At 45.3% G+C, this 21,949-nt stretch overlaps 1 protein-coding gene across 4 annotated transcripts in view; it reads right to left on the bottom strand.

The window, feature by feature from the left end:
* Positions 1–1,000: 1,000 nt before the first annotated feature.
* Positions 1,001–21,949, bottom strand: part of LOC121558986 (OX-2 membrane glycoprotein) — a 36,016-nt gene continuing 15,067 nt past the window's right edge. The window contains exons 1-13 of one of the 4 annotated variants that reach the window (XM_045219524.1): positions 7,909–8,255; positions 4,201–4,292; positions 3,957–4,104; positions 3,083–3,379; positions 2,883–2,918; positions 2,594–2,711; positions 2,424–2,486; positions 2,184–2,213; positions 2,033–2,080; positions 1,828–1,854; positions 1,628–1,690; positions 1,382–1,417; positions 1,001–1,089 (exon numbers count right to left, since the gene is read on the bottom strand). In XM_045219524.1, the coding sequence (XP_045075459.1) occupies positions 1,062–1,089; positions 1,382–1,417; positions 1,628–1,690; positions 1,828–1,854; positions 2,033–2,080; positions 2,184–2,213; positions 2,424–2,486; positions 2,594–2,711; positions 2,883–2,918; positions 3,083–3,379; positions 3,957–4,104; positions 4,201–4,292; positions 7,909–8,047 (1,125 nt within the window). In that variant the 5' untranslated portion in view covers positions 8,048–8,255 and the 3' untranslated portion in view covers positions 1,001–1,061. Of the gene's footprint in view, positions 1,090–1,381; positions 1,418–1,627; positions 1,691–1,827; positions 1,855–2,032; positions 2,081–2,183; positions 2,214–2,423; positions 2,487–2,593; positions 2,712–2,879; positions 2,919–3,082; positions 3,380–3,956; positions 4,293–7,908; positions 8,259–21,949 lie in introns of those variants that run through there. The other 3 variants (XM_045219523.1, XM_045219521.1, XM_045219522.1) reach the window with 3 other exon arrangements.

The raw sequence follows: 21,949 nt of genomic DNA, 5'->3' as shown, positions 1-21,949 counted from the left end.
CTATCCCCTGCGTTCTGCATTATATTGACCTCTTTCCCGCATCTATTCCCATTACCTCCCCAATCTCTTTCCAGGAGTTCACTCATTCGTGTCTTTGAAATCCCTACACGAGGTATCATAAATATGTTTTTTATTTGTGCACTTGTTCTGATAGCCTTTCGTCAAAGTTCTGCATGTTTGTTGTCAAGGAAGTTGTCAAGGAAGTGAGTTTGTGTTTATACAGGATGTACTGCCCCTACCTACCGTCAACCAATCATGTCAATGCGGAGCTATACGGAGCCCTCCACTTTGTTACAACATTTTGGAGGCGCACAGCGATGCCGAAGCTCGATTTGGCCTCCGCAAGTATCTGGAGGCACTGCAATTGCGTCAAACCCTCCTTACGGAGCCTCCGGACCACATTTTCTGATCAGGAATAAATTGGCCTTTATAGTCTACAGTTTATGCACTGAGCCAGTCCCAGCATTCATGCTTAGTATAAGAGGTGAGAACTCTACTGTTCGACTCTCACTCTTCTTTCTGGTGTGTTTTAATAAGTAAACAGTAGGTGGTGCCACAATCTGGAGTTTGTGTTTTAGCCCAACAAGCCCAGCCACAAACTGAGGGATGGAGCTGGAGAATAACCACTCTCAAATTCATCAACACAGCTACAGATGCAAACCAAGGACTGACAATCTATGAGATTGACATGACAGTTAAAAATATTTTCACACAATAGGCTACATTGTTTGTTTTTTTCTTTTTACAATGGATGAATGTTTTATTGGTTCATTTTAAATCACAGGGAAGTTTGGGGTAGTGCAAAAATAAATAATAATACAAGAAGTGCAGAAACGTTAATGTATCTAAACACTGAAAAACAGACATGGCAACAACAGAAACATAAAACAAATGGATAACAGCAGCTGAGACTAATGTGAATACAGCACAGACAGGAAATAACCCTATTAAGCTATTGCTCAAGTAAAGAGAGTGAGACAGACAGACAGTTTTGAGTTTAAAAAAAAAACCCAGATTAGTCAATAGTGATTTGGTGTGTGTGGCAATGTGATTAGAGTCACTCAGTAGTCGTCATCTTCTAAAAGGTTCCTGAAAGAGCAAAAAGAGAAGCAAACAAAATGGTTAAATTTAAAATGGATGAATACACAGGACATTGTGACTAAGAGTGTTTCTTCTGTACACACAGTAGCCTACAGAAATAAGATGTATTGACAAAACGTGAACATGGTCTGACAGCCATTGTGGGACCAAATGTTTAACTGCCAATTTTAGTCTTAGCTTAATGTAGTAGGTAATATATAATAAATAGAAGATATATTACATTAAATAAAGATTATGTGACCTCTGGTGGTATCTTTGAATTAGAATGATTTGAGCTCACCTTGTTACACCATCATCTGATTCTTGAATGGAGATACTGTAAAAAGAGAACAGAACAGAAATGTGGTTTGTATTAACAAATGTAACATGTTGAGTAACACAACCGAACAGATATTAACATGCAGCTGAGTGCATTGATGCAGACAACATGACCACTATGACCACCACAAAAGTACACCATTTCAGAGCTTCTTCCTGAAGAAGAGAGACTACAGCAGACAGTGAGAGAATGAAGATGTAAACCTACCTCTTTACAGCCTCCTGAGCTTGATGCATCACACGCTTCGCTGACGAGCTGAGGGATTGCATTCTGAAACAAAAAGGCAATTTTTTAGCTATGTTTTTTTTTTTGGGGGGGGGGTTATTGTAATTAATCCTAACATTCTCAACATCGTCTGTTTCAAGCTTTCCATTAGGATAATCAAATAAGGCTGCAAAAATACTCACACTGATGGACTGGAGGTTGGTGTGTCCCTGAAAGAGATCAAAATGGACAATGTACTGACAAGAACCATTTGTTTTTAACGTCATTGACTGATGTTAACATGACAACTCTATGACCACAGAAATACACATCATTACAAAGTTTGCTCAATGAGAGAGAATATAGAAGAAAATCAGAGACTGTGAGAAAATGATAAGGTAAGTCTACTTCTTAGTCATCCTACGCTTGGTTGACGAGCTGGTTGACGAGTGTGGCCTGAAAAACAGAAGGTACTTGTTCTTGTTATAATTATTATTTATCTTAAAAAGCTATTTCAAATAAAAGTATTTTAATCTCTTCAGGTGGTAGAGATACTCACATTTGTGATGGACTGGAGGTTGGTGTGAAACTGAAATAAATTAAAATCAACAATGTACTGACAAGAACCACATCATCGGTTTCATTATTATTTTATTACAATTATTTAATCATGAAGAATGTGTTTTAACCTGTATAGCAAATAATCTCAGGAAGTGAATGTAATTGTCATGTTTCATGTTTTCTTTCAAATAGGTATCAATCATGATCCCTTAAATGTTCTTCAGAATGAGTGTCTTACTTGGATGGTGGTGGTGTCTTTAAGGGAGTTCTGCTGATTTCAGGGTCCGGTAAGTTTTTTTTCCTGCACATCAGAGATCAACTGATTAAGTAAACAGAAGGCAGCTAAATCACGTATTGAATTCACAGTAACTGTTTTAAGTTTCAAGGAAATCTTTTTTTTATCTCTACCTGGAGGAGGTTTCTTTTCTCCTCATTTTCAGCCACATTACCCAGAATACAGCAATGAGACACACTGAAACTAACACTGAACCCATCACTGCACCAACCACTGAACCAACCACTGTACCTGTGAATGACAGAGATGACAAGAGAAGACGTATGTCAAATTCCCAGGGACACAACACCAAAGCCTCTTACATGTAAATATGGCTCTGCACTACACCTGAAAGTTAAATAGTAAAAGAGCCAGTCAATAGGTTGATTATGACTTGTCATTATTAGAATAACAACCACTTACCACTGATCCAGTCATCATCAGAGACCTGAGATTGACCTAACATAGAAATACACAGACAGTACTTCATCATGAACACAGGCAGTACTTCATCATGAACACAGGCAGTACTTCATCATGAAGACAGGCAGTACTTCATCATGACATCATGTTCCTGATCATGTCAATATATTATGGAGGTATAAACCCTAACCATTTCTCACCTGCAAATGAAGCTTGATCCCTAGCTGGAATCACCATGGAAGCATTATTGGTGACATCACTGAAGGACAGTGACACAACACACCTAACCTCTTTGTCAGTTAGACTGGCCACTGCCACTGTTGCAGTAGTTGTCACAGTGATAGTTCCATTGGGATGGGTGACATCGACCGTGGTAGAATGTTCTATCATCATGTCATCCCAGGTCACTATAGGAGCAGGTCGTCCAGTAGCAGAACAGGACAGAGTGGTGTGACTGTTGTTGGTTTGTGTGATGAGGAGTGAGGGTCCATACAGTTCTACAGAACAACAACAGACACAGATCACAGTGAATATAAATACTATAATGTTTTCATTTACATGATTTACTAAATGATTCGCCATCACTAGCCGGCTACCACCCGGTTACTCAACCCTGCACCTTAGAGGCTGCTGCCCTATATACATAGACATGGAATCACTGGTCACTTTAATAATGGAACACTAGTCACTTTAATAATGTTTACATACTGCTTTACTCATTTCATATGTATATACTGTATTATATTCTACTGTATTTTAGTCAATGCCACTCTGACATTGCTCGTCCTAATATTTATATATTTCTTCATTCCATTCTTTGACTTTTAGATTTGTGTGCATTGTTGTGAATTGTTAGATACTACTGCACCGTTGGAGCTAGGAACACAAGCATTTCGCTACACCCACAATAACATCTACTAAAAATGTGTATGTGACCAATACAATTGGATTTGATTCCATTTGATAAATGCTTGCACGACATTGGATGTATGATTTGATAAAATGGCTCCCTGAAATTCTGAAGAAGTTGTTCTGGGTTAATCATTTACAGTACATTATGTTATCAGTTTTTACCATTGACTTGGAGGCAGGTCGTTCCGCTGATTGGTCCATCTGGAAAGGTGTTAAACAGACACTTGTAGCAGGACTCATCTCCTCTTGACACTCCTCTGATGATGATAGAGCAGTTCTGCAGACCCTCGTCTTCAAACTCCACTTTCCCCTTAAAATGTAGGTTGACATCAGGACCGTATTTGCTATAGGTGGCCACATTTTCATTCGGCCCAGTTGTCACTTTTTGCCAGGTGACTTGCCGCACGTCTTTGGATTTCTTGAGCTCACAGTTTAAGACTGCATCTTCTCCCAGGGTTGCTGTGACAACCTGCTGTGTTCTCACCAACTGAGAGAACCCTGCATGAAGACAGTTACACACTACTTAGTACTTACTATATTACAAACTCACACAAACACACTTCTATCAATCTTTAGGATACAATACAGTGTATGGAGTACAATATTGTGGTGTAGTACTCATAATGGTCAGAAGGAGGAGTATGGAGGTAGGGGAAGTCCAGTCTAGGCTGGAGGAAGTTAAGTTATGAATGAAGACACCTGTAAACTGACTGCAGTATGGGTTCCACTTGTTGAATTATTAAAGTAACATCAACTACAGAACGTGTGGACATCAGTTAATATAAGGAGCTATGGCTATAGACCAATCCTCTTACTTTGTTCAGTGTCACGATCGTCAGGGAGAGACCAAGGCGCAGCGTTGAATGCGAACATTATATATTTATTTAGAATGATCACACGATCAAAACGATAACGTGACGTCTACAGTATAACACAAATCAGAACAAGAAACCACAAACACAAAGTGAAAGACAGACAGTTAAATATGGCTCCCAATCAGAGACAACCAGCTGACACTCGTTGCCTCTGATTGGGAGTCACTCAGGCCAACATAGATAGACAACGACTAGAAGCTAAACAAAATAAACACCCTGGCTCAACATACGAGAGTCCCCAGAGCCAGGGCGTGACAGTACCCCCCCCCAAAGGCGCGAACTCCGACCGCGCCAACCAACCACAACAGGGGAGGGACCGGGTGGGCACTCCGCCTCGGCGGCGGATCCGGCTCCGGACATGACCCAGGCACGGGTTGTGCTGGACTGACGACGCGCACCCCTGGCTTGGTGCGTGGAGGAGGAACGGGCCTTACCAGGCTGACGACGCACACCGTAGGCTTGGTGCGTGGAGCAGGGACAGGCCGGACTGGGCTGACGGGCACACCCCTGACTTGGTGCGGGGAGCAGGAACGGGCCGAGCCGGAGCTGACGAAGCGCACCACTGCATTGGTGCGGGAGCAGGAATGGGCCGGACCGGACTGACGAAGCGCACCCCTGACTTGGTGCGGGGAGCAGGAATGGGCCGGACCGGGCTGACGACGCGCACCACTGACTTAGTGCGGGGAGCAGGAATGGGCCGGACCGGGCTGAAGACGCGCACCACTGACTTGGTGCGGGGAGCAGGAATGGGCCGGACCGGGCTGACGACGCGCACCACTGACTTGGTGCGGGGAGCAGGAACGGGCCGCGCCGGGCTGACGAAACGCACCACTGACTTGGTGGGAGTGGCAGGAACAGGCCGGACCGTACTGGGAACACACACCACTGGCCCTACGTGGGGATCAGGAACAGGCCGGACCGGACTGGCAACACACGCCAGTACCTCTCGCCGTGCCTCTACAACCTCCTTCCCCCTGGTGACCAGTGACTCCCGTAACCTGGCGGCCTCCTCTGCCAACCCGCTGGACCGCTCTATCGCGGCCTCCTGCTGCCCCGACGTCGTGAGCCCCCCCCTAAAAATTTTCTGGGGGTCTCTCCTCCCCGTGGGCCAGGCCTCCATCGTTCTCGCCCAACTCTCGCTCCTCTGTCTCCAACTCCCGCCATTCAGCTCCTCAATGGGCTTGACCCAGTCGAAGCTCTTCCTCAACTGGTCCCAAGTCCACCCTCTCTACATCAGTTAATATAAGGAGCTATGGCTATAGACCAATCCTCTTACTTTGTTCAGTGTCACGATCGTCAGGGAGAGACCAAGGCGCAGCGTTGAATGCGAACATTATATATTTATTTAGAATGATCACACGATCAAAACGATAACGTGACGTCTACAGTATAACACAAATCAGAACAAGAAACCACAAACACAAAGTGAAAGACAGACAGTTAAATATGGCTCCCAATCAGAGACAACCAGCTGACACTCGTTGCCTCTGATTGGGAGTCACTCAGGCCAACATAGATAGACAACGACTAGAACCTAAACAAAATAAACACCCTGGCTCAACATACGAGAGTCCCCAGAGCCAGGGCGTGACAGTACCCCCCCCCAAAGGCGCGGACTCCGACCGCGCCAACCAACCACAACAGGGGAGGGACCGGGTGGGCACTCCGCCTCGGCGGCGGATCCGGCTCCGGACATGACCCAGGCACGGGTTGTGCTGGACTGACGACGCGCACCCCTGGCTTGGTGCGTGGAGGAGGAACGGCCTTACCAGGCTGGCCGACGCACACCGTAGGCTTGGTGCGTGGAGCAGGGACAGGCCGGACTGGGCTGACGAAGCACACCCCTGACTTGGTGCGGGAGCAGGAACGGGCCGAGCCGGGCTGACGAAGCGCACCACTGCCTTGGTGCGGGAGCAGGAATGGGCCGGACCGGGCTGACGGCGCACCTGACTTGGTGCGGGGAGCAGGAATGGGCCGGACCGGGCTGACGACGCGCACCACTGACTTAGTGCGGGGAGCAGGAATGGGCCGGACCGGGCTGAAGACGCGCACCACTGACTTGGTGCGGGGGAGCAGGAATGGGCCGGACCGGGCTGACGACGCGCACCACTGACTTGGTGCGGGAGCAGGAACGGGCCGCGCCGGGCTGACGAAACGCACCACTGACTTGGTGGGAGTGGCAGGAACAGGCCGGACCGTACTGGGAACACACACCACTGGCCCCTACGTGGGGATCAGGAACAGGCCGGACCGGACTGGCAACACACGCCAGTACCTCTCGCCGTGCCTCTACAACCTCCTTCCCCCTGGTGACCAGTGACTCCCGTAACCTGGCGGCCTCCTCTGCCAACCCGCTGGACTGCTCTATCGCGGCCTCCCTGCTGCCCCCGACGTCGTGAGCCCCCTAAAAATTTTCTGGGGGTCTCTCCTCCCCGTGGGCCAGGCCTCCATCGTTCTCGCCCAACTCTCGCTCCTCTGTCTCCAACTCCCGCCATTCAGCTCCTCAATGGGCTTGACCCAGTCGAAGCTCTTCCTCAACTGGTCCCAAGTCCACCCTCTCTGCTCCTCACTAGGCTTGACCCAGTCGAGGTTGCCACGGAGATCTGCTAGCGATGACTCCTGGACACGCTGCTTGGTCTGGTTTTGGTGGTTTCTTCTGTCACGATCGTCAGGGAGAGACCAAGGCGCAGCGTTGAATGCGAACATTATATATTTATTTAGAATGATCACACGATCAAAACGATAACGTGACGTCTACAGTATAACACAAATCAGAACAAGAAACCACAAACACAAAGTGAAAGACAGACAGTTAAATATGGCTCCCAATCAGAGACAACCAGCTGACACTCGTTGCCTCTGATTGGGAGTCACTCAGGCCAACATAGATAGACAACGACTAGAACCTAAACAAAATAAACACCCTGGCTCAACATACGAGAGTCCCCAGAGCCAGGGCGTGACATTCAGTGACTTTCACTACCCTATACAGTTTATACAGTGACTTTCACTACGCTATACATGCATTTCACTGCACTACTATAATTTAATTTATCTGTATAGCTTTTAATGTATCTGTATAGTTGAAGATACATTTAGTTATGAATCTAGTGTCGTGAAATAAACAGGTTTGAACAGTAAAGCACTACATTTCATACGAAAAGCAACAGTATCAGCAATATTCTGTCAATAAAAAGCTGACAAATGCAGCATATCAGGCATAAAACTGATTAGCTCACCTTTATGGAGGACTATTAGAAGAATAAACAGGTAGTTGTAGTGTGCAGGAGACATGGTGAACATGGGAGTTATCTTATAGTCACTAGAGAGTAAAGAGAGAGATTTTGAATTTCCCTCTTTCGTGTGTCCAACCCACATGGGTTTGAATGAACCTATCACATATGGACGTTTTTGGCTGAAGCTCCTCCCCACACAGTAAAAGTGAAAGTAAACTCGGCTGGTGCAAGTTTTTCTACCACAGTGTAAGCCAATGTCAGAACTATTGTTTTACCTGTTTTAGTCGAGAAGGTTAAAGGAACTCTTCTCAGGACATAAAACAGATAGGAGCTGAAATAGTACATACATAGCCAAGTGAGCCTGGCGCAGAGCTATAACAAGCTACCCTGATTTTAAATGGTGATTGTACTGTAAACAGAGCTATAACAACCAACCCTGATTTTAAATGGTGATTTTACTGTAAACAGAGCTATAACAAGCTACCCTGATTTTAAATGGTGATTTTACTGTAAACAGAGCTATAACAAGCTACCCTGATTTTAAATGGTGATTTTACTGTAAACAGAGCTATAACAAGCTACCCTGATTTTAAATGGTGATTTTACTGTAAACAGAGCTATAACAAGCTACCCTGATTTTAAATGGTGATTTTACTGTAAACAGAGCTATTACAACCAACCTGATTTTAAATGGTGATTTTACTGTAAACAGAGCTATAACAAGCTACCCTGATTTTAAATGGTGATTTTACTGTAAACAGAGCTATAACAAGCTACCCTGATTTTAAATGGTGATTTTACTGTAAACAGAGCTATAACAAGCTACCCTGATTTTAAATGGTGATTTTACTGTAAACAGAGCTATAACAACCAACCCTGATTTTAAATGGTGATTTTACTGTAAACAGAGCTATAACAAGCTACCCTGATTTTAAATGGTGATTTTACTGTAAACAGAGCTATAACAAGCTACCCTGATTTTAAATGGTGATTTTACTGTAAACAGAGCTATAACAAGCTACCCTGATTTTAAATGGTGATTTTACTGTAAACAGAGCTATTACAACCAACCCTGATTTTAAATGGTGATTTTACTGTAAACAGAGCTATAACAAGCTACCCTGATTTTAAATGGTGATTTTACTGTAAACAGAGCTATAACAAGCTACCCTGATTTTAAATGGTGATTTTACTGTAAACAGAGCTATAACAAGCTACCCTGATTTTAAATGGTGATTTTACTGTAAACAGAGCTATAACAACCAACCCTGATTTTAAATGGTGATTTTACTGTAAACAGAGCTATAACAAGCTACCCTGATTTTAAATGGTGATTTTACTGTAAACAGAGCTATAACAAGCTACCCTGATTTTAAATGGTGATTTTACTGTAAACAGAGCTATAACAAGCTACCCTGATTTTAAATGGTGATTTTACTGTAAACAGAGCTATAACAAGCTTCCCTGATTTTAAATGGTGATTTTACTGTAAACAGAGCTATAACAAGCTACCCTAATTTTAAATGGTGATTTTACTGTAAACAGAGCTTTAACAAGCTACCCTGATTTTAAATGGTGATTTTACTGTAAACAGAGCTATAACAAGCTACCCTGATTTTAAATGGTGATTTTACTGTAAACAGAGCTATAACAACCTAGCCCTGATTTTAAATGTTGATGTTACTGTAAACATAGCTATACCAACCTAGCCCTTAATGAGCCAGTGATGCTTCCCCTCCTACAATATTTCCCCAAAATGAACCATAATTTACAGTATACTGCATTAAATATACAGCAAAACAGCAATACAGTACCTTTTTTTGTATTGAAAACTACTCAGCAATTGCTAATAGTGAATATGTCATTATACAGTTGAAGTCGGAAGTTTACATACACTTAGGTTGTAGTCATTAAAACTCGTTTTTCAACCACTCCACAAATTTCTTGTTAACAAACTATAGTTTTGGCAAGTCGGTTAGGACATCTACTTTGTGCATGACACAAGTAATTTTTCCAACAATTGTTTACAGACAAATTATTTCACTTATAATTCACTGTATCACAATTCCAGTGGGTCAGAAGTTCACATACACTAAGTTGACTGTGCCTTTAAATAGCTTGGAAAATTCCAGAAAATGATGTCATGGCTTTAGAAGCTTCTGATAGGCTAATTTACATAATTTGAGTCAATTGGAAGTGTACCTGTGGATGTATTTCAAGGCCTACCTTCAAACTCAGTGCCTCTTTGCTTGACATCATGGGAAAATCAAAAGAAATCAGCCAAGACCTCTGAAGAAAATGTGTAGACCTCCACAAGTCTGGTTCATCCTTGGGAGCAATTTCAAACGCCTGAAGGTACCACGTTCATCTGTACAAAACAATAGTACGCAAGTATAAACACCATGGGACCACGCAGCCGTCATACCGCTCAGGAAGGAGACGCGTTCTGTATCCTAGAGATGAACGTACTTTGGTGCGAAAAGTGCAAATCAATCCCAGAACAACAGCAAAGGACCTTGTGTAGATGCTGGAGGAAACAGGTACAAAAGTATCTATATCCACAGTAAAACGAAGTTCTATATCGACATAACCTGAAAGGCCGCTCAGCAAGGAAGAAGCCACTGCTCCAAAAACCGCCATAAAAAGCCAGACTACGGTTTGCAACTGCACATGGGGACAAAGATTGTACTTTTTGGAGAAATGTCCTCTGGTCTGATGAAACAAAAATATAACTGTTTGGCCATAATGACCAGCGTTATGTTTGGAGGAAAAAGGGGGTAGCTTGCAAGCCGAAGAACGCCATCCCAACCGTGGAAGCATGGGGGTGACGGCATCATGCTGTGGGGGTGCTTAGCTGCAGGAGGGACTGGTGCACTTCACAAAATAGATGGCATCATGAGGAAGGAAAAGATCCTGGACGGGGAAGGGATCCTGGACTTGGGAAGAGATTCAGGCCGCAATGGATCGCCGTCCTTGGGAGGAGACTGTGGAGGCGCCTACAGAGAGGAGCAGCGGCAACGCAGAGGTACCGGCCGAGGAGGAAGCCCGAGAGACAGCCCCAATATTTTTTTTGGGGGGCTAAAGGGTGGTTGGCGGAGCCTAGAGTTAGAGCAGAGCCAACTCCCGTACTCAGGCTAGGAAGCGTGAGACTGGGCAGGCTCCGTGTTATGCGGAGCCACGTACTGTGCCGCGAGTGTTCCGGCACAGTCCTGTACGTCCTGTGCTAGCACCACGCACGTGTCGTGCAAAGATGGGCATGCAGCCAGGACGGGGTGTGCCGCTCAACGCTCGTGGTCTCCAGTACGCCTCCTCGGTCCCGTATATCCTGCGCCAGTGCCACGTGTTGTAGCGCTCGATGCAGTGCACAGCCTCGTCCCTGTGCTGATGCCTCACACATATTGTGTGGAAATAGGCATTCAGCCAGGACGGGTGTGTCAGCTCTCCGCTCCAGACCTCCAGTCCGCCTCCACAGTCCAGCCCGGCCCGTTCCCGTCCCCCGCACCAAGCCAGTGGTGCGTGTTCCCAGTCCAGCCCGGCCTGTTCCTGCTCCCCGCACCAGCCAGTGGTGCGTGTTCCCCAGTCCAGCCCGGCCTGTTCCGGCTCCCCGCATAAGCCAGTTGTCGTGTTCCCAGTCCAGCCCGGCCTGTTCCGGCTCCCCGCACCAAGCCAGTGGTGCGCGTCGCCAGCCCGGTCCGGCCTGTTCCTGTCCCTCGCACCAAGCCAGTGGTGCACGTCGCCAGCCCGGTCCGGCCTGTTCCTGTCCCTCGCACCAAGCCAGTGGTGCGCGGCCGCCAGCCCGGTCCGGCCTGTTCCTGCCCCTCAAAGAGGTTCTATTCTGTCTCATTTACATTGGTCTCATCCCCCACACAAGCCTTTAAATGCTGTGACAACCTGTGGCGATTAGGCCTGGGAGTGTTTAGGTTACTGTAAACCTGGTATCGTTTGATTGCTCAATGGTGGTTGGTTTTGGGTTGAAAGGTTACACCTTCAGATGTTATAAATGGAACGTAATGCCTTTTGTTCTCTCATCCTGTATTTCCAAGGCTTCCTTTTGTTCTCTCATCCTGTATTTCCATGTCCGGATCCGGCTCCGGACATGACCCAGGCACGGGTTGTGCTGGACTGACGACGCGCACCCCTGGCTTGGTGCGTGGAGGAGGAACGGGCCTTACCAGGCTGACGACGCACACCGTAGGCTTGGTGCGTGGAGCAGGGACAGGCCGGACTGGGCTGACGAAGCACACCCCTGACTTGGTGCGGGGAGCAGGAACGGGCCGAGCCGGCTGACGAAGCGCACCACTGCCTTGGTGCGGGAGCAGGAATGGGCCGGACCGGGCTGACGGGCGCACCCCTGACTTGGTGCGGGAGCAGGAATGGGCCGGACCGGCTGACGACGCGCACCACTGACTTAGTGCGGGAGCAGGAAATGGGCCGACCGGGCTGAAGACGCCGCACCACTGACTTGGTGCGGGGAGCAGGAATGGGCCGACCGGCTGACGACGCGCACCACTGACTTGGTGCGGGGAGCGAGGAACGGGCCGCGCCGGGCTGACGAACGCACCACTGACTTAGGTGGGAGTGGCAGGAACAGGCCGGACCGTACTGGGGAACACACACCACTGGCCCTACGTGGGGATCAGGAACAGGCCGGACCGACTGGCAACACACGCCAGTACCTCTCGCCGTGCCTCTACAACCTCCTTCCCCCTGGTGACCAGTGACTCCCGTAACCTGGCGGCCTCCTCTGCCAACCCGCTGGACTGCTCTATCGCGGCCTCCTGCTGCCCCGACGTCGTGAGCCCCCCCTAAAAAATTTTCTGGGGTCTCTCCTCCCCGTGGGCCAGGCCTCCACTCGTTCTCGCCCAACTCTCGCTCCTCTGTCTCCAACTCCCGCCATTCAGCTCCTCAATGGGCTTGACCCAGTCGAAGCTCTTCCTCAACTGGTCCCAAGTCCACCCTCTCTGCTCCTCACTAGGCTTGACCCAGTCGAGGTTGCCACGGAGATCTGCTAGCGATGACTCCTGGACACGCTGCTTGGTCTGGTTTTGGTGGTTTCTTCTGTCACGATCGTCAGGGAGAGACCAAGGCGCAGCGTTGAATGCGAACATTATATATTTATTTAGAATGATCACACGATCAAAACGATAACGTGACGTCTACAGTATAACACAAATCAGAACAAGAAACCACAAACACAAAGTGAAAGACAGACAGTTAAATATGGCTCCCAATCAGAGACAACCAGCTGACACTCGTTGCCTCTGATTGGGAGTCACTCAGGCCAACATAGATAGACAACGACTAGAACCTAAACAAAATAAACACCCTGGCTCAACATACGAGAGTCCCCAGAGCCAGGGCGTGACATTCAGTGACTTTCACTACCCTATACAGTTTATACAGTGACTTTCACTACGCTATACATGCATTTCACTGCACTACTATAATTTAATTTATCTGTATAGCTTTTAATGTATCTGTATAGTTGAAGATACATTTAGTTATGAATCTAGTGTCGGAAATAAACAGGTTTGAACAGTAAAGCACTACATTTCATACGAAAAAGCAACAGTATCAGCAATATTCTGTCAATAAAAAGCTGACAAATGCAGCATATCAGGCATAAAACTGATTAGCTCACCTTTATGGAGGACTATTAGAAGAATAAACAGGTAGTTGTAGTGTGCAGGAGACATGGTGAACATGGGAGTTATCTTATAGTCACTAGAGAGTAAAGAGAGAGATTTTGAATTTCCCTCTTTCGTGTGTCCAACCCACATGGGTTTGAATGAACCTATCACATATGGACGTTTTTGGCTGAAGCTCCTCCCCACACAGTAAAAGTGAAAGTAAACTCGGCTGGTGCAAGTTTTTCTACCACAGTGTAAGCCAATGTCAGAACTATTGTTTTACCTGTTTTAGTCGAGAAGGTTAAAGGAACTCTTCTCAGGACATAAAACAGATAGGAGCTGAAATAGTACATACATAGCCAAGTGAGCCTGGCGCAGAGCTATAACAAGCTACCCTGATTTTAAATGGTGATTGTACTGTAAACAGAGCTATAACAACCAACCCTGATTTTAAATGGTGATTTTACTGTAAACAGAGCTATAACAAGCTACCCTGATTTTAAATGGTGATTTTACTGTAAACAGAGCTATAACAAGCTACCCTGATTTTAAATGGTGATTTTACTGTAAACAGAGCTATAACAAGCTACCCTGATTTTAAATGGTGATTTTACTGTAAACAGAGCTATAACAAGCTACCCTGATTTTAAATGGTGATTTTACTGTAAACAGAGCTATTACAACCAACCCTGATTTTAAATGGTGATTTTACTGTAAACAGAGCTATAACAAGCTACCCTGATTTTAAATGGTGATTTTACTGTAAACAGAGCTATAACAAGCTACCCTGATTTTAAATGGTGATTTTACTGCAAACAGAGCTATAACAAGCTACCCTGATTTTAAATGGTGATTTTACTGTAAACAGAGCTATAACAACCAACCCTGATTTTAAATGGTGATTTTACTGTAAACAGAGCTATAACAAGCTACCCTGATTTTAAATGGTGATTTTACTGTAAACAGAGCTATAACAAGCTACCCTGATTTTAAATGGTGATTTTACTGTAAACAGAGCTATAACAAGCTACCCTGATTTTAAATGGTGATTTTACTGTAAACAGAGCTATTACAACCAACCCTGATTTTAAATGGTGATTTTACTGTAAACAGAGCTATAACAAGCTACCCTGATTTTAAATGGTGATTTTACTGTAAACAGAGCTATAACAAGCTACCCTGATTTTAAATGGTGATTTTACTGTAAACAGAGCTATAACAAGCTACCCTGATTTTAAATGGTGATTTTACTGTAAACAGAGCTATAACAACCAACCCTGATTTTAAATGGTGATTTTACTGTAAACAGAGCTATAACAAGCTACCCTGATTTTAAATGGTGATTTTACTGTAAACAGAGCTATAACAAGCTACCCTGATTTTAAATGGTGATTTTACTGTAAACAGAGCTATAACAAGCTACCCTGATTTTAAATGGTGATTTTACTGTAAACAGAGCTATAACAAGCTTCCCTGATTTTAAATGGTGATTTTACTGTAAACAGAGCTATAACAAGCTACCCTAATTTTAAATGGTGATTTTACTGTAAACAGAGCTTTAACAAGCTACCCTGATTTTAAATGGTGATTTTACTGTAAACAGAGCTATAACAAGCTACCCTGATTTTAAATGGTGATTTTACTGTAAAACAGAGCTATAACAACCTAGCCCTGATTTTAAATGTTGATGTTACTGTAAACATAGCTATACCAACCTAGCCCTTAATGAGCCAGTGATGCTTCCCCTCCTACAATATTTCCCCAAAATGAACCATAATTTACAGTATACTGCATTAAATATACAGCAAAAACAGCAATACAGTACCTTTTTTTGTATTGAAAACTACTCAGCAATTGCTAATAGTGAATATGTCATTATACAGTTGAAGTCGGAAGTTTACATACACTTAGGTTGTAGTCATTAAAACTCGTTTTTCAACCACTCCACAAATTTCTTGTTAACAAACTATAGTTTTGGCAAGTCGGTTAGGACATCTACTTTGTGCATGACACAAGTAATTTTTCCAACAAATTGTTTACAGACAAATTATTTCACTTATAATTCACTGTATCACAATTCCAGTGGGTCAGAAGTTCACATACACTAAGTTGACTGTGCCTTTAAATAGCTTGGAAAATTCCAGAAAATGATGTCATGGCTTTAGAAGCTTCTGATAGGCTAATTTACATAATTTGAGTCAATTGGAAGTGTACCTGTGGATGTATTTCAAGGCCTACCTTCAAACTCAGTGCCTCTTTGCTTGACATCATGGGAAAATCAAAAGAAATCAGCCAAGACCTCTGAAGAAAATGTGTAGACCTCCACAAGTCTGGTTCATCCTTGGGAGCAATTTCCAAACGCCTGAAGGTACCACGTTCATCTGTACAAACAATAGTACGCAAGTATAAACACCATGGGACCACGCAGCCGTCATACCGCTCAGGAAGGAGACGCGTTCTGTATCCTAGAGATGAACGTACTTTGGTGCGAAAAGTGCAAATCAATCCCAGAACAACAGCAAAGGACCTTGTGTAGATGCTGGAGGAAACAGGTACAAAAGTATCTATATCCACAGTAAAACGAGTTCTATATCGACATAACCTGAAAGGCCGCTCAGCAAGGAAGAAGCCACTGCTCCAAAACCGCCATAAAAAAGCCAGACTACGGTTTGCAACTGCACATGGGGACAAAGATTGTACTTTTTGGAGAAATGTCCTCTGGTCTGATGAAACAAAAATATAACTGTTTGGCCATAATGACCAGCGTTATGTTTGGAGGAAAAAGGGGGTAGCTTGCAAGCCGAAGAACGCCATCCCAACCGTGAAGCATGGGGGTGACGGCATCATGCTGTGGGGGTGCTTAGCTGCAGGAGGGACTGGTGCACTTCACAAAATAGATGGCATCATGAGGAAGGAAAAGATCCTGGACGGGAAGGGATCCTGGACTTGGGAAGAGATTCAGGCCGCAATGGATCGCCGTCCTTGGGAGGAGACTGTGGAGGCGCGCTACAGAGAGGAGCAGCGGCAACGCAGAGGGTACCGGCCGAGGAGGAAGCCCGAGAGACAGCCCCAATATTTTTTTTTGGGGGGGGGGCTAAAAGGGTGGTTGGCGGAGCCTAGAGTTAGAGCAGAGCCAACTCCCCGTACTCAGGCTAGGAAGCGTGAGACTGGGCAGGCTCCGTGTTATGCGGAGCCACGTACTGTGCCGCGAGTGTTCCGGCACAGTCCTGTACGTCCTGTGCTAGCACCACGCACGTGTCGTGCAAAGATGGGCATGCAGCCAGGACGGGGTGTGCCGGCTCAACGCTCGTGGTCTCCAGTACGCCTCCTCGGTCCCGTATATCCTGCGCCAGTGCCACGTGTTGTAGCGTCAGTACGAGTGCACAGCCCCGTACGTCCTGTGCTGATGCCTCACACATATTGTGTGGAAATAGGCATTCAGCCAGGACGGGTTGTGTCAGCTCTCCGCTCCAGACCTCCAGTCCGCCTCCACAGTCCAGCCCGGCCCGTTCCGGCTCCCCGCACCAAGCCAGTGGTGCGTGTTCCCAGTCCAGCCCGGCCTGTTCCTGCTCCCCGCACCAAGCCAGTGGTGCGTGTTCCCAGTCCAGCCCGGCCTGTTCCGGCTCCCCGCACCAAGCCAGTTGTGCGTGTTCCCAGTCCAGCCCGGCCTGTTCCGGCTCCCCGCACCAAGCCAGTGGTGCGCGTCGCCAGCCCGGTCCGGCCTGTTCCTGTCCCTCGCACCAAGCCAGTGGTGCACGTCGCCAGCCCGGTCCGGCCTGTTCCTGTCCCTCGCACCAAGCCAGTGGTGCGCGTCGCCAGCCCGGTCCGGCCTGTTCCTGCCCCTCAAAGAGGTTCTATTCTGTCTCATTTACATTGGTCTCATCCCCCACACAAGCCTTTAAATGCTGTGACAACCTGTGGCGATTAGGCCTGGGAGTGTTTAGGTTACTGTAAACCTGGTATCGTTTGATTGCTCAATGGTGGTTGGTTTTGGGTTGAAAGGTTACACCTTCAGATGTTATAAATGGAACGTAATGCCTTTTGTTCTCTCATCCTGTATTTCCAAGGCTTCTGGGCCTCTGGCCTAGTAAGCATCTCTTTGTTCATGTTTTGTCCTGTAAATTAACCTTAGGATCTATATGCCTAGAATGATGCTTTAATGTCAGTATTGCCTTGTAACTTACGCTTTATGCCTTGTACGTGAACCCATTCATTTTACAAAGTTATTAAATAATACTTGCTTTGATATTCGCTTCAAATGACCATTCATTGATCTTAGTCAGCTAAACGCATAATACTTTGATTGCACATGGTTCAACTGTAGTCTCTTGCATATTGCTAATTATCTTTATGGAGTCAGATAAACATTTTAATAGGCTAATTGCTTAGTCTTATTACTAGTCGCATGTGAGGTATTTATAATATCATATACAGTGCATTAGGAAAGTATTCAGACCCCTTGACTTTTTCCACATTGTTACGTTACAGCCTTATTCTAAAAAGGATTACATTGTTTTCCCCCCTCACCAATACCCCATATTGACAAAGCAAAAACAGGTTTTTAGACATTTTTGCAAATGTATTAAAAATAAAAAACAGAAATACCTTATTTACATAAGTATTCAGACCCTTTGCTATGAGACTCGAAAATTGAGCTCAAGGTGCATCCTGTTGCCATTGATCATCCTTGAGATGTTTCTACAACTTGATTGGAGTCCACCTGTGGTCAATTCAATTGATTGGACATTAATTGGAAAGGCTCACACCTGTCTATACAGTGGGGCAAAAAAGTATTTAGTCAGCCACCAATTGTGCAAGTTCTCCCACTTAAAAAGATGAGAGAGGCCTGTAATTTTCATCATAGGTACACGTCAACTATGACAGACAAATTGAGAAAAGAAAATCCAGAAAATCCCATTGTAGGATTTTTAATGAATTTATTTGCAAATTATGGTGGAAAATAAGTATTTGGTCACCTACAAACAAGCAAGATTTCTGGCTCTCACAGACCTGTAACTTCTTCTTTAAGAGGCTCCTCTGTCCTCCACTGTTACCTGTATTAATGGCACCTGTTTGAACTTGTTATCAGTATAAAAGACACCTGTCCACAACCTCAAACAGTCACACTCCAAACTTCACAATGGCCAAGACCAAAGAGCTGTCAAAGGACACCAAAACAAAATTGTAGACCTGCACCAGGCTGGGAAGACTGAATCTGCAACAGGTAAGCAGCTTGGTTTGAAGAAATCAACTGTGGGAGCAATTATTAGGAAATGGAAGACATACAAGACCACTGATAATCTCCCTCGATCTGGGGGCTCCATGCAAGATCTCACCCCGTGGGGTCAAAATGATCACAAGAACGGTGAGCAAAAATCCCAGAACCACACGGGGGGACCTAGTGAATGACCTGCTGAGAGCTGGGACCAAAGTAACAAAGCCAACCATCAGTAACACACTACGCCGCCAGGGACTCAAATCCTGCAGTGCGAGACGTGTCCCCCTGTTTAAGCCAGTACATGTCCAGGCCCGTCTGAAGTGCATTTGGATGATCCAGAAGAGGATTGGGAGAATGTCATATGGTCAGATGAAACCAAAATATAACTTTTTGGTAAAAACTCAACTCGTCATGTTTGGAGGACAAAGAATGCTGAGTTGCATCCAAAGAACACCATACCTACTGTGAAGCATGGGGTTGGAAACATCATGCTTTGGGGCTGTTTTTCTGCAAAGGGACCAGGACGACTGATCCGTAAAGGAAAGAATGAATGGGGCCATGTATCGTGAGATTTTGAGTGAAACCCTCCTTCCATCAGCAAGGGCATTGAAGATGAAACGTGGCTGGGTCTTTCAGCATGACAATGATCCCAAACACACCGCCCGGCAACGAAGGAGTGGCTTCGTAAGAAGCATTTCAAGGTCCTGGAGTGGCCTAGCCAGTCTCCAGATCTCAACCCCATAGAAAATATTTGGAGGGAGTTGAAAGTCTGTGTTGCTCAGCGACAGCCCCAAAACATCACTGCTCTAGAGGAGATCTGCATGGAGGAATGGGCCAAAATACCAGCAACAGTGTGTGAAAACCTTGTGAAGACGTACAGAAAACGTTTGACCTGTGTCATTGCCAACAAAGGGTATATAACAAAGTATTGAGAAACTTTTGTTATTGACCAAATACTTATTTTCCACCATCATATGCCAATAAATTCATTAAAAATCCTACAATGTGATTTTCTGGATTTCTTTTTCTAATTTTGTCTGTCATAGTTGACGTGTACCTATGATGAAAATTACAGGCCTCTCTCATCTTTTTAAGTGGGAGAACTTGCACAATTGGTGGCTGACTAAATACTTTTTTTCCCCACTGTATAAGGTCCCACAGTTGACAGCGCATGTCAGAGCAAAAACCAAGCCATGAGGTCGAAGGAACAGTCCGTAGAGCTCCGGGACAGGATTTTGTGAAGGCACAGATCTGGGAAAGGGTACCAACACATTTCTGCAGCATTGAAGGTCCCCAAGAACACAGTGGCCTCCATCATTCTTAAATGGAAGAAGTTTGGAACCACCAAGACTCTTCCTAGAGCTGGCCGCCCCGGCTAAACTGAGCAATCGGGGGAGAAGGACCTTGGTCAGGGAGGTGACCAAGAACCCGATGGTCACTCTGACAGAGCTCCAGAGTTCATCTATGGAGATTGGAGAACCTTCTAGAAGGACAACCATCTCTGCAGCACTCCACCAATCAGGAAGCCACTCCTCAGTAAAAGGCACATGACAGCCCACTTGGAGTTTGCCAAAAGGCACCTAAAGGACTCTCAGACCATGAGAAACAAGATTCTCTGGTCTGATGAAACAAAGATTGAACTCTTTGGCCTGAATGGCAAGCGTCACGTCTGGAAGAAACCTGGCACCATCCCTATGGTGAAGCATGGTGGTGGCACCATCATGCTGTGGGGATGTTTTTTAGCGGCAGGGACTGAGAGACTAGTCAGGATCGAGGGAAAGATGAACGGAGCAAAGTACAGAGAGATCCTTGATGATAACCTGTTCCAGAGAGCTCATGATCTCAGACTGGGGCGATGGTTCACCTTCCAACAGGACAACGACCCTACGCATACAGTGCGGGTAGGTTCTGCGGGTAGGTTAGTCTACACAATGAGATTATTATGGATAAGAGCGAGAACCTTCTTATTTGTCAAACGGTAGTCAAGCATCGGTCATCATGTCACCAGATTAGGACCCTCGACATTTACTGGAAAGGAGCATCATGCTCATACCGTGCACTTTCACCAACCTGTGAAGTTCATCATAACTTATTTCATCTGTAGCCTAATAAACTGCATGGTTTCCTGAGTCGTAGTGGGAGGACCACACAACATATCATCGCGTGACTCCAAGTTTCCTTCGATATGATAGCAGTGGCGGCTCCTGAAAAAATTCTCAGGAGGGGCAATTTTTCTGATGATTTAGGTGACCTACACACATTTTTAAAAAGATATGTCCAGCAACAACATGAAGACAGGGGCAGCATATAAGTCAATACCAGAATCATTTATTGACTGATCTCAGGGAGTGCTCTAATCTCAGCTTGTTACCTGTATAAAAGACACCTGTCCACAGAAGCAATCAATCAATCAGATTCCAAACTCTCCACCATGGCCAAGACCAAAGAGCTCTCCAAGGGATGTCAGGGACAAAATTGGAGACCTACACAAGGCTGGAATAATAATAATAATAATAATATGCCATTTAGCAGACGCTTTTATCCAAAGCGACTTACAGTCATGCGTGCATACATTTTTGTGTATAGGTGGTCCCGGGGATCGAACCCACTACCTTGGCGTTACAAGCGCCGTGGCTCTACCAGCTGAGCTACAGAAAGTGGATACTCATGGATGCGCATCGCAATTGTAAAATGTCAACACAATTGGAGACACCACGTCATTTTTGGAGACATGTTATTGACAGTAAACTATTGTAGATGCGACTGCTAACTAAATAAAACATTTTAGCTGGCTAGCTAATCATCTTAGCTAAATGTGGGGCAAACAATTCAGTTATTTACCGTTAATTTGAGGGATTGGGGTGAAAGAAATCGAGTTACATAGTGATACTTTACGATATACTGTATTGACAATATCGCAATATAACCATATCCACCCTGTCCAAAGTCTCTACTTGGTCTCAGTTCTCCAGTAAACTTGTGATTATCAACACTAACCTCATCGTTGTGGCGGCGGACAGCTAGCCTGTATCCCTCATCCAGTTGAGTGGCAATGTTATTTTTTCGTTCATACCATTTTTTTTGGAAAATCCTCGGGTGTAGGACTTCCCCCTTTAGTAGAAACCTGTTGAATTATTACATTTGGTCTGGGAGGTCCTAATTGTTTCGTTGCCAATTTATCTTCATTTGTTCGCCG

This window comes from Coregonus clupeaformis, unplaced genomic scaffold, assembly GCF_020615455.1.
Source record: "Coregonus clupeaformis isolate EN_2021a unplaced genomic scaffold, ASM2061545v1 scaf2424, whole genome shotgun sequence".
Taxonomy (NCBI): domain Eukaryota; kingdom Metazoa; phylum Chordata; class Actinopteri; order Salmoniformes; family Salmonidae; genus Coregonus; species Coregonus clupeaformis.
The sequence above is the reverse complement of the archived record's forward strand: the minus strand, read 5'-3'. Positions and strand labels throughout refer to the sequence as shown.